The 12,606-nt window shown below is 30.8% G+C and overlaps 1 protein-coding gene across 1 annotated transcript in view; it reads left to right on the top strand.

The window, feature by feature from the left end:
* The window catches only part of LOC139996559 (dynein beta chain, ciliary-like), a 48,695-nt gene that overhangs the window by 12,264 nt on the left and 23,825 nt on the right, over nt 1-12,606 (top strand). The window contains exons 9-15 of the mRNA XM_072020987.1: nt 639-765; nt 1,695-1,828; nt 3,425-3,662; nt 6,179-6,366; nt 7,801-7,970; nt 9,083-9,303; nt 10,732-11,008. Of these exons, the coding sequence (XP_071877088.1) occupies nt 639-765; nt 1,695-1,828; nt 3,425-3,662; nt 6,179-6,366; nt 7,801-7,970; nt 9,083-9,303; nt 10,732-11,008 (1,355 nt within the window). The remainder of the gene's footprint in view (nt 1-638; nt 766-1,694; nt 1,829-3,424; nt 3,663-6,178; nt 6,367-7,800; nt 7,971-9,082; nt 9,304-10,731; nt 11,009-12,606) is intronic.

Genomic DNA, 12,606 nt, shown 5'->3' with positions numbered 1-12,606 from the left:
TGCATTAATTGTCATTTAAACAGACAATATTGGAAGCTTTAATATGTTATTTAAGTTTTCGACGTTTAATGTTTAAAATATTCGAGCTTTTAAAAAATAACAAATGTTTCAGCAGAGAAATAATAATACGATAATGATCAGATTCATCAGAATCGCATATAAATTCATAGATGAATTCAAGAAATTTATTGAGACTGACGTGTATCTTAAAGTGATCTATTATTTAAATTTATCTTGCTCTTGTTCCAGATTATTGATCTCAGTTAGATTTATTAAATTATTTAATATCATTAAGCGTCTTATCCCCTCATTTTAAGCAAATTACAATAAAACTTTTTCAAAAAACAATATCTTACACCTGACCAGCCTTAAACAAATTATTTATCTTGCCAAATTATATTTGAGATATTAATAATTTCGTTATGTATATAACTTTTTTATTTGCAAGTATTAACATACGCAAATACATCTATCCAAAATAGAATTCAAGATATTTGGAACGTTTCAAATTTCATTATTTATCATATATTCAATGACAAGAGACATAGCAATCTTCACAAAGTTTGAACCGCTATTTATTTTAAATACTTAATTGATTTAATAAATTAACACAGGGCTATATGAATGTTAATCGATAGGTAAGCGAATTAAGAGTGGTGTTAGCAGCCCAAGAAATCGAATTGAAAAAGAAGAATGAAATTGCAGATAAAATTCTTGCCGAAGTCCGAGCAGAGAATACTAAAGCTGAAGGGGAAAAAGCTATTGGTATTGTTTCGCTTCTTAAATCCGATCAAGCGTCCCAAATTATTTTTATTTGCTTTCTGATAAAAGTATTATTTAAAAAATTATTGGTGTAATTCTTAGAAGACTGTTGACATTTATATTTTTATATACGTACTAATACCCTAATTATCATATATATATATATATATATACACAACAAACTTTGGATAAGTGCCCGTAAATACCCGGTTGTTATCCCCAGCGCTAAGGAGAATTCCTTCCAAGGTGTCTTCTAATACCTCGTGAAACTCATTAGCATAATTTGATCCGAATCCGAATGTTTTTCAGATACTACTAATTCACTGATGAAACACTCTTACATTTGACTTTTTATAAATTGTAAGATTTTTCTGTTTAAAATAAGAGTAAACACGATATATGTACTTCCGATTGCATTTAATAGGCAAAACAAAATAAATTAGTGTCCTTAAATAAGCAAATATGCACCAAATTATATCGTTTTTATCTCATCCTAATCAGAAGGATCTCGTAATTACATTGGTCAATAAAAAATAATTTAACAAAAATGAAATAAAAATAGTTATTACTATAATAATAACAAAATTCGCATTATAATAATAATAAGTAACTCAATAAAAATAAAAAGTAGTTCAATAAAAATGAAAAATAAAGTTTCATCGTTGCATTAATATTATCTCATTGATGTTTCAATATGTTTGTTTCTATCAAAGCTCCTTGATCTTCGCATACGCTATATGTTTGCCAAAATCGCAAGCCGTATCGGCACTTGAAATCGATGCCTTCATTGGATAAATGCCCTGCTTGGGTCTCGATCCTTCTAGTACTTATCCAAAGTTTGCTGAGATTAATATGTATATTACATCATGCAACGGTATAATTAAAAAATACATAGAAAATTGTCACGTGTTGAGTAGAAAATTTTTGTACAGTGTCCGAGGAAGAGGCAAAGGTAGCGGAAATAAAAGAAACAGTAGCAGAGAGACAAAGGAGATGCGACGAGGATTTAGCAAAAGCAGAGCCTGCTGTTCGGCAAGCTGAAGCTGCTCTTGACACATTAAATAAAGTAATACATTTGTTTGAAAGACAGATTCAATTTGGGCACTTATATTTCTATTTATCATATTAAATTTGTATAAATATTCTAATTTCCTCTTCATGACAATGAAACATGGTAAGACAAAATAATTAAATATATATGAACCAATATAGAATTTATCAACATCAGATTCAATTTGATATTACCAAAAATCTAGGTTTATCTTGAAAAATTTAAGGTCTTTATAGCCCATAATTATCAAAATCGAGGCGACAATGTTGAAAGAACACCGAGATATATTGTAGGGATGTTTTATTGAGAGGAATAGCTGAGACTTACAAACAAATCATAAACGATAGAAAATATAAGGAAATATCATAATAACATTTACACTCGCCACTCTGTGAAGACTGAATATGTCCTTACTTGATTATATACACCTCACATCTAAAACAGAACAGTAATCTTAAGCCGAATTTACACGAATGAAACGAGAATGAAAAAATTTCATTTCATTTCAAAGCTGAGTTTTCTTTTGACTGCCGAAGCGTGCTCATTGGCAGACACTCCAACTTAGACATGCAGAGTAAAATAATGCTATACAAAGACATATTAAAATCTGTTTGGACCTATGGGATCCAACTATGGGGAACAGCAAGTAATTCCAACGTAGAAATTCTCCAACGATTTCAATCGAAAACCTTTAAATCCCTAATAAATGCACCTTGGTACGTCACCAACGAAACAATACATCACGACCTCAAGATACCCACAGTCAAAGAAGAAATATCCAAATTCAGCAATAGACATAGCACAAGAGTTAACAACCATTAAAACCCTCTAATTACTCAACTACTCGACACGTCGGAACAGATCCACAGCCTAAAAAGATATTACACTTTAGACCTAAGCACTAGATGCAAGTAGAATCAGAGATACTATAAATTATTAATCATGTCATAGCACCACGCCAAATAAATTTACTTAAAGTTCTCTACGAGAATTGATTGTAAATTAAATACAAATAAAATAAAAGAAAAAGAAATTTCAAAGCTGCTAATGACATTTCCAACGTGAAGCACTGTAAACTCAGCTTTAACGACGCCCTTTGGAACGTTCTAGATTTAGAGTATCCCAAAGTATTATCGACGTACGCCGTATCATTCTCGATCCTACAATATATGTATAGAATTGACCACAAAAAAATTCGGACGTCGTATAATTTCTATAATTTTCTATATTTTTAGTAAATTTACAAGAATAAGCAAAAATATATTAGATTGTGTTACACTACACTGTATAGATGAAGTTAATTATTAGAGTTATTATTTATAGTTGTCGAAATATTAAAAGAAATACCGAGGAAGAGTGAATTTTTACGTCTATATTTTATATAGTGCAGTAATACAGTATAACACATTGTTGTTGATCCTTGGTACATTTGCAGAAAATTAAAATTAGAAATTAAAATTGTGAAATTTAATTGTAAATTAAAATGTAGTTCCAAAAAGACATGATTTACATTTGAAAATCTCGATTTTGATAATTCTAACTATTTTAATAAAAAACCCGATAATGAGATTTTATTCCGAATATTTCACAAAATTATTATCTAAATTTCAGAACAACTTGACAGAACTAAAATCCTTTGGAACGCCACCGGAACAAGTAGCGATGGTGGCACAAGCTGTTTTAGTTTTATTTTCCCCCAGGGGTCAAATTCCAAAAGATAGAAGTTGGAAAGCGTGCAAAGCGATGATGGGACATGTTGACACATTCCTCTCGCAACTTCGAAATTACGACAAAGAGAATATTCATCCTGAAGTAGTCAAGGCTATCCAGCCTTATATCAACAACAAAGGTGGGCAGTAATTTATAAATTTTAATACACTACTATTTTACAATTGAGTAAAATTGTAAAATTGAGTAATTTACAATTAGTAAAATTAATGAAGTCAATAAAATTAATATACAATAGAACTTTGTTTATCCAAACAAATGAATACTGAGCCTGTATTATCCGAGCTAGGATCGAGGGTAACCTCGTAATATGTGCAACCGGATTTCATATAATGAGTATATCTGCTAATATATGTAGTTACTTGTTTTTATTCAAAATAAATACTATATGTCAAAAAGATAGCAGTTGAAATTTTATAGTTTCAATTGAATCGTGATGTTGCAAACAATGAGAAAAGTTGGAGAGATTTGGTATATAGTAAATTTTTATTACCAGAACTGCTCGGTATATTACCGACCTGATCGGATAAACAAGGTTCTACTGTGTATAAATTAATTTCAATATACTAGGATTTGAATATACTAGATTAAATCTTAACGGTGGTTATAAGTATATACGTATACATGTATATTGCTACGACCACTTCCAAAGAATTTTTCGTATTACTGTAAGATAAGATTAAATAATCAATCATCAATTTTTCATATTATTTTATTATGTTTAGCTTGGAAATATGGTACTGTATATATATAATGTACATACAGGAAAAATTCTAATGATGTGAGATCGGTACATATTGCTTTGTATTTTGTATATTTGCTATGAATTTCTACTGAGGATTTAAATACATTTATATAACACTGTTTTTTATTTACCTCTATAGAACATACTGATAGAATATGACTAAAAAATTTAATTTAAAACTAATTGTGTTATTTGGTGTATAAATTAATTCGATGCCTTTAAATTTACAAATACCTTCTCGTTTTACAGTAGTTTTAAATAAATGCTGTTTACGTTTATATAATTTAAATATAAATTCAAATAGTAGAAATGAAACGAAAGAGGGTGATTTAGCTTCGACAACAACCGCCTCGTGTCGCAGAAGTTATAAACAAAGCAATTTTCAATGTAAACAATCTTGCCACATCTGAGCCTTATTGCTAAATTATTATTACTAAATTCTATACTTCACAATCTATAAGTTATTGGTTTATATTAATAAGCTTTCTTCCACAACAATCATTAACTTGATGATAAAACAAATAAAATTTTGGAAGTAAATTTCGCAAATTACAGGTCACTTGATTATCCTATTTCACTCAAAATTGTAAAATTTCCCGGAATCTAGCATTCGATCGAAAAGTAAATTTTTAAATTAAAGCAAATTCTAGAAATTCGTCTGGTGATTGTCCTTACTTTATACGATATATAAATAAAATTTATATTTTGTTTAAGACTACATCGAATTAATTTATACACCTAATGCATACGAGGGTCTGTTAAATATTAACCGGACTGCATGAGGTATATATGACCATGTAGTGCTTTATTTATCGTTTCTTCAGTAGATGGCACAATATGCGAGAAAGCAGTACGATTTTCCGTTGCACGACACATAATTATCAAGTTTTTAATCGTTAAGAGCACAAAACCCACTGAAATTTTGCATATAATGCGATTATAGTTTGGAGACAAAACATTATCAAGAAACCAAGTGAATGGCATAAATCATTATAGTGAACGCCAATGCTAGAAATGGCAAGAGCTGTTATTTGTGAACCATAAATGATCTAATCACGTTCGTTCTCAATCACGATGATTCTTCATCGAAAGATTCTTTTTTATCTTTCGTAATCACTACTGATGAAGCCGATGGAGGAGGACATAACTGTTTTTTACACGCATCACATAACCTGTATATTTTATATTAACGATATCAAACGATTTTGAAATGGAGAGGAAGAATTAATACTGTACTCTTTAAGATACTGATATGAGATAAAGACAAAAAAAAAATTGCATTATTTTACATTTTTATTATTAAATAAAGTAAATTTACGTTACATGAAGAAAACGGTAACGTAACTTTAAGTTAATACTATATGCAGGTATTTTTGTTCAAGCTGTACTGAAGTATTTTATAAGAAATAATTCAATCAGGATCAAGAATTACGATCACAGTGAATAAATTGACTGCATGTAAAAAAAGTTACGATCACGATAGTGTATGAAGTTAGATTACGACTGATGATTTTGCGATCACTGTGATTAATCATTGTTAGTAATTTTGCACGCCATCTCTAATCAATATGTTTAAAACACATCACATCAGCAATGTCCGCTCGAAAGTTATTATAATCGCATAGTCCTGCAATTTTTACAGAACTTGAATGAAAAAATTAACAATCCGATGGAAAAAGTGTATACAGAAAAACGAAACGTATATAGGAAGAATATTCCTTTTGAAATATTTTGCTAAAATATAAAGTTAAAAACAAAGTCTGGTTTATATTCGGCTGATCCTCGTATATTAAGATAGTTAATATTACATCACATATTACGTATATGTAGTAGTATAATGAATCGGCATATAGATATACGTTAACAAAACAATAATTATATCATACTTTTAGATTTTGACCCAGAGATTATTTATTCAAAATCACAAGCTGCTGCAGGTCTTTGCAGCTGGGTGAGAAATATAATGGTTTTCCATTATATTAATGAAACAGTGAAACCATTAAGAGCTGCACTTGCACAAGCTAATGCCGAGTTAAAAGCTGCTATGGATCACTTGAATGCTTTGAGGACACGATTAGCGGTAAATTAATGTTAATTTCATTGCTCGTCATGATGTATATGTATATATAACGAAATTTGTTATATTATAAAAGCATATAATTTCGATAAACATGTATAACATGTTTGCTTTAGAATTATGGATATATACATTTATATCAATTTTAATCATAATTTTCTTTATTATTTCTTTGAATTGTACAATTTTTCTTGCAATTGTTATTCCGTGTTTCAAAAGGTTTAGTACAAGAATGAATATATAATAATATACATAATAATACAATATAATAATATAAAAACTATTGCAAAGAATACAATATAATATAAATATAATATTGTTTTAATTATTTATATACCTTCTTATAACCTCTCTCTCTCTCTCTCTCTCTCTCTCTCTCTCTCTCTCTCTCTCTCTCTCTCTCTATAAGAAGGTTATAAAGAATTATATTTAATTAAATATTCATTTATAATTAATTATCTTTCCCTCTATTTTATATATGTATATATAAAATCGTGATTTACAACTACCAGGTCATGTCATCTCTAGCAACAAGGGGTACATTACATTTATAAATGGAAAAATAACGGGAACAGTATCATTTGTTCAAACCATAGAAGAGTATACTTGCTTACATAATTATGCTCTGTCTGAAAATGCAAAAAAAGGTATAACAGAGAAGTCATAGTGTGAATTAGCAAATAAGATGAAATGGTCTGGTGAATACTATAGTTCCTTATTAATTATTAACAAAATAACTCCATTGTCACGGCAAAGCTCTTTGCATGATACTTATTATATTTCCTTATAGGTTAGGTATATTATTATATATTGATTGTTCACTGATTTCAAGTTTTACTATATTTGCTTATTCAAATTCTTTCATCAGGACTGATACGTTCGCGCATATTAGTATTTTGTTTTTGAATCAATGATCCAACAAATTGCACTAAATTTTGATATATAGTTTTACTGATGCTGTGCAATGTATGATATAAAATACATGTTCATCTTCTGACAATTCCCTTACAATGACGAACAATTGACATTTCTCTCGATATTCAGATGAATCCAAAATCTCTTTTCCTTACGTCGTCGAATGTAATAATATAGAATGAAAGCGACTTCGTCATCGTTCAACATTTCAATAAAGAGAAAAAATGTATCTTATTGTACACTTCCTAGACTGAATATTGATATACACGTATTGTCACGTCTCATAAACTATGCTTATGTTTCTATGAAGTCACGTTTCATGGACAGTTAGCCTAAAGGACACAAGCAGGAAAAATTGTTCAGTCAGTACAACGTTTGGTTAGTGGAACGGATAATAATGTAGGTTTTCATATACGGGGTGTTCCACTAATAACACTTTTATGTAGCAAAATATATGTAAAATAACTTTTTAGGATAATTATTATTCGTTTCAATTAATTACTTGTAATTCCATTATTTTAGGAATTGCAAAAAGTACTCGACGTTTTAGGAGAAAGGATGAATGCAGCTTTAGCTGAGAAACAAAAATGTCAAGACGAAGCTGACGCTACTGCTTTAACAATTGACCTTGCAAATAGATTAGTGAATGGTTTAGCATCCGAAAAAATTCGATGGACTGAGGAGGTAGAAAGGTCAGATATTAGTATTTCTCATTTCGTAATTTTGTATGTGATATATTATTTTTAAAATATGTCACATTAATGTAAAAATGATAATTTTCACAATTAATGATATTTTTTTGACAAATATAGAACAATATTAATTATTTATGTATATATCATATATGCATTTACAAAAATATACATAAATATGCATGTGTTATATATATTTATAAATATAGATACATATACAGGTTGAACTAAAAACAGGGTATACCTAACAGAGGCAACTTGAATATCTGAGCTGTTATTGGTAATAGACAAAATGATAAAGAAATAATAGGAAAAACATAATTTGATGCAAATTGTTCTTTCATATGAGGTGGATAGGTCGTGATAGGTGCGGAAGAAATACTTGAGATATTTAACAATATATATTTATTAACATATACTCTATATGTACACTCTATATGTACAAGTTCGACTTCTGGTCGATGCGTTTTGATGCGTGATGCAAGTTCGGATGATGATTGCTTAAGATGTCGAGAAACTCAGATCAATTATTACTGCAAACTACCAACCATTGACTCGGACTGATGTCTAACGACCGACTTTCTGTCACGATGATGCTGCAGAGGAAAACTATGATGGGCTGTGTCTAAGGATGCGAGATCATCGGATTCGTTGAGGAAAGCCTTGGTTTGGAAAGTGAGGGAAATGGACGTCGCTGTTAATTGGCTAATTTTGTGTTGGTGGTTGGAAAAGGATGCTAACTGCCCTTGGGGGAAGTTGCTAGCGGGAAGCATCATACGTGAGAAAAGCAAATTTCTCGTATCTGGCAATCATCTTATCCGAAGAATAGGGTCTTCGTGTAGCGAGCCACGGGACAGAAACCGTTGAAAAGTTTACTGTCGAGTGCCGCTACACATAGGTGGATTTGTAGAAGTCATATGAAGGTTAACTTCGTGTTTTTAAATGATATGATATGTTTTCTTACAATCTAGTAGAGCGTTTTAACACGCGTACAATGGCCTATGATGTAAGAATATTTACTATACATAATATATATATAATATTTACTTTACATAAAATTTGTTATTTTCTACGTTAGAAATAAGATTATTTTAAAGAATCTAAATTTTTAGTTTGACGAACTCGTGTGTAACGGTACCAGGGGATGTGCTGATTGTAACAGCATTTTTATCATACATGGGATCTTTCACCCGAAAATACAGATCTGACTTAATGTACGAAAATTGGTTACCGTTTCTGGAAAGTTTGGAGGTAAAAATACCGAGGACTACTGAATTGGATGTACTGGCTTTATTGACAGACGATGCACAAATTGCACAATGGAACAACGAAGGTGAATACATTCATACGTTCTACAGCTTAGTTAATGATAATTTATTATCATTTGAACGTGATGCTATGGAATAGATATATAATTCTCCGTCTAACCAAAACACCTTAACTATCTCATGATCAGTCGATTTCTATGATAGGAAAATGCCATTTTTGTTTCAAATAGACAAATAATGTATACAAAAACATATTCTGCTTTCTTTATAAAATCTTCCTCACAATCTTCGAGATATTAGTCATTGATATATTTTTTAAATGAAAATATTGAATATCTCCTTTTCGTGAACAATTTAAGCAACAAAAAATCAACAAATATGCAAAGTAGCATGAGCAACTTAATAGTATTACACATTCTACGTTGAAATGAAAATATGGGAATATTTGGCTCATAACCAAGAGGTTGCTAGAGAGATCCCTTAAGTGAAGGGAGATTATTCCTACTTCCTTTGCCACTTTCAATACAATCACAAAGATAAGTGGGCTTATTGGCTGAAAAGTCACATGTACATGTTAAATCTTTCTATAAAGAAACTTTACTCCTTCGAAGTTCTAAAATAAAGCTGGAGGTGCACTGAAGCTAAGCCAATACAAATTCAGTCAAGTTCAGTCCAAGCTACGCTGCGCTAAATGGCAATTTTCAATACACACCCTTTGTACATATCTGTTTCAAGTGGCACATCGCCGAACAGCTGATCAGGAGCAGTGTTCTTTTATTTGCGATGGCAGGCAAAAGCTGCCTTGACACCGAGAAAAGAACCTTTATAAGGATGCGGGAGAACTCCTCGAGAGTCTGCTAGAAATTTATGATACGAACGACCCACAGGAGTCATTAAATCCACCGCGCATGTCCTATTAGAAATATATCTATGATTACAATTTGCCAACTATTATTAACAGCTACCAATTGGAGCACACTTCTAGCTCCAATACACATAATATGAAGAAATATATAAAACATCCAAAGTACAATGCTTTCTATAATATTACTTGATAGGTAAAATAATTTTCTATCGAGATTCCTTCTTTTTATTTATATTCTAAAAAATATGAATTTGAATAAAAACCCACAGACTATTCATACCTATGGAGAATCATTTAAATATTTGTCGTAGTGTAAACAACAGCAAAATAATTTAATAAATCTCGAATTGTAGTGATTTTTAAACTAATATATGTATTTTTAAGATGCACGGATAATAACATTTTATAATATAATTATATACAATATAATTTTTAATTACAGTTTTTCTGTACAAAGTACAAAATTACATCGATTGATGCAGCACATTAACATTATACCGCGTAAAGCGCAATATACTATTAATAACGATCGAATCGTCATAAAAGTGTAAAATCTAAAAATTAATTGTTCTTTCATATTTAACTTTAATAATAAATCATTATAACAATATATTGATCGTTTGTTAAGGTTTACCAACAGACAAAATGTCCTCGGAAAATGCAACAATTTTAATGAATTCAACAAGATGGCCTCTAATGATAGATCCACAATTACAAGGATTAAAGTGGATAAAAAATCGATATGGCGAAGATTTACAAGTGCTAAGGCTTACTCAACCGAATTATTTATACTTAATTGAAATTTCCATTGCGAATGGAGGAATTGTTTTAATTGAAAATATCATGGAAGCCATCGACCCCATTTTAGATCCGGTTATAAAGAGAGATCTAATAAAAAAAGGAAGGTACTTACTTATATATATTATAATTGTAACATAAATCCATATTAGATAAAATTGCTGTTTAGGAGATCCACCTTTTATGATTCTGACCTTCATACATATATGCTATCAAGGTCATCGTCCTGAGTAACCATTAAAAAGTTCTAGCTCGTTGTCGCTCGTTATTCGTTAAAAAATTTAATATAATCATATTTAAATTTGTTTAAAATAAGTCACATTTAACTATTCATTATTATATATATTTAACTATCATTCCGGTAATTATGCACAAATGGGAATCACAACTCCAATTTTGTTGAATTTCGGATATGTTGTGGAGGGAATGGTCTCGAGTCCTGGAGGAAAACGAAGATTTTTATATACCTAACCTCATACAGTTTCGAAACAAAACGATATGACTGAGGCGAATAAAACAGAAACAACTTAGCGCAAACGCATTTTTCGAAATTATGAGTTCGAAGTTTTCCTTAGAACAATTAAATATTAATGTGTAAGTTAATGTAACTATTTATATTCGTCTAACGACTAACTATGGGTTAGATTTTACTTGCTAACCCTAACCTAACTCTAATACTATTTTTTTTTTTTTATATGTGTGGAAATTTGAGGTCATTCTGAGGGACTCATTCCTCAGGTCTAGTTTGGGCATTGAGAGGGATCTGCCCTCTCAACGCTATGCCCTAGTACATTGTGCAAGTCAGAGGAAGACCCAGAACCTCCTCGGCGTAACGACAACCTAACTCTAATACTATCTTTAACCTTAACTCGTGTGAAACAAAATTATTGACTCAAAATGTTTGCCCCGTTTGCCAAAATTTTAACAGATGAACGGCAAGATCGGTGACTAAAACTTTTTGAAGATCACTCAGAAGAGTGACCTTAATAACATATGTCAAGGTCGTTGGTGGTAGGTCCTCTAAACAGCAGTTTTATCGCACATTACAACAATCGAGCATTTATTTTGAGGTGATAAGACGTGTAGGGTGCGAAAGAAATACTCCACAGATTGATTGAACAACATATTTTTATTATTGTAAGACGGACTTGACAATCTTAGTGGTGCGCGTTCCGAGTTTTCCCTCGTTTTCCTTTATATAGGTTGCCGTGGTCCCCGAAAGAGAAAGTTTTCTTTCGGGGTAGGGAAACGATTTTTTCTTGTCGAAGAGCCTTGCGCTTTTTTTGTAAGTCCTGGGGTTTATTCTTTCACGACGCCCTGGCCAGCGTTTTTTCTTTTAAGATGTTCTGGCTTCGGACTTCGTTTCGCAGGCCAAGTGGCCAGCACATGCCCTTACTTCCTGGACCTTTCTACGGGCTTTTTTACGGCCATGGGTCGCTACAATTTTTAATTTAATTATCTGTTTTATTGTTTGAATTAACAATTAGAAAGCATGATTATTTGTTTATATATATAGGATGTAAAATGTAACTAACAATAAGATACATCTAGGATTTATACCAATGTACAGAAAAATATTCAATATGTGTAATGGTTTTATGATAATAACCAAAGACTATTTAATACCAACTCTGAGATATTATGCAGTATATATTAGTATGAATCAGAATAGTAACAAAATTTAAATTTGTAATAGATGCACATA

This window comes from Bombus fervidus, chromosome 18 (genome assembly GCF_041682495.2).
Source record: "Bombus fervidus isolate BK054 chromosome 18, iyBomFerv1, whole genome shotgun sequence".
NCBI classification, from domain to species: Eukaryota; Metazoa; Arthropoda; class Insecta; order Hymenoptera; family Apidae; genus Bombus; species Bombus fervidus.
The sequence above is the reverse complement of the archived record's forward strand: the minus strand, read 5'-3'. Positions and strand labels throughout refer to the sequence as shown.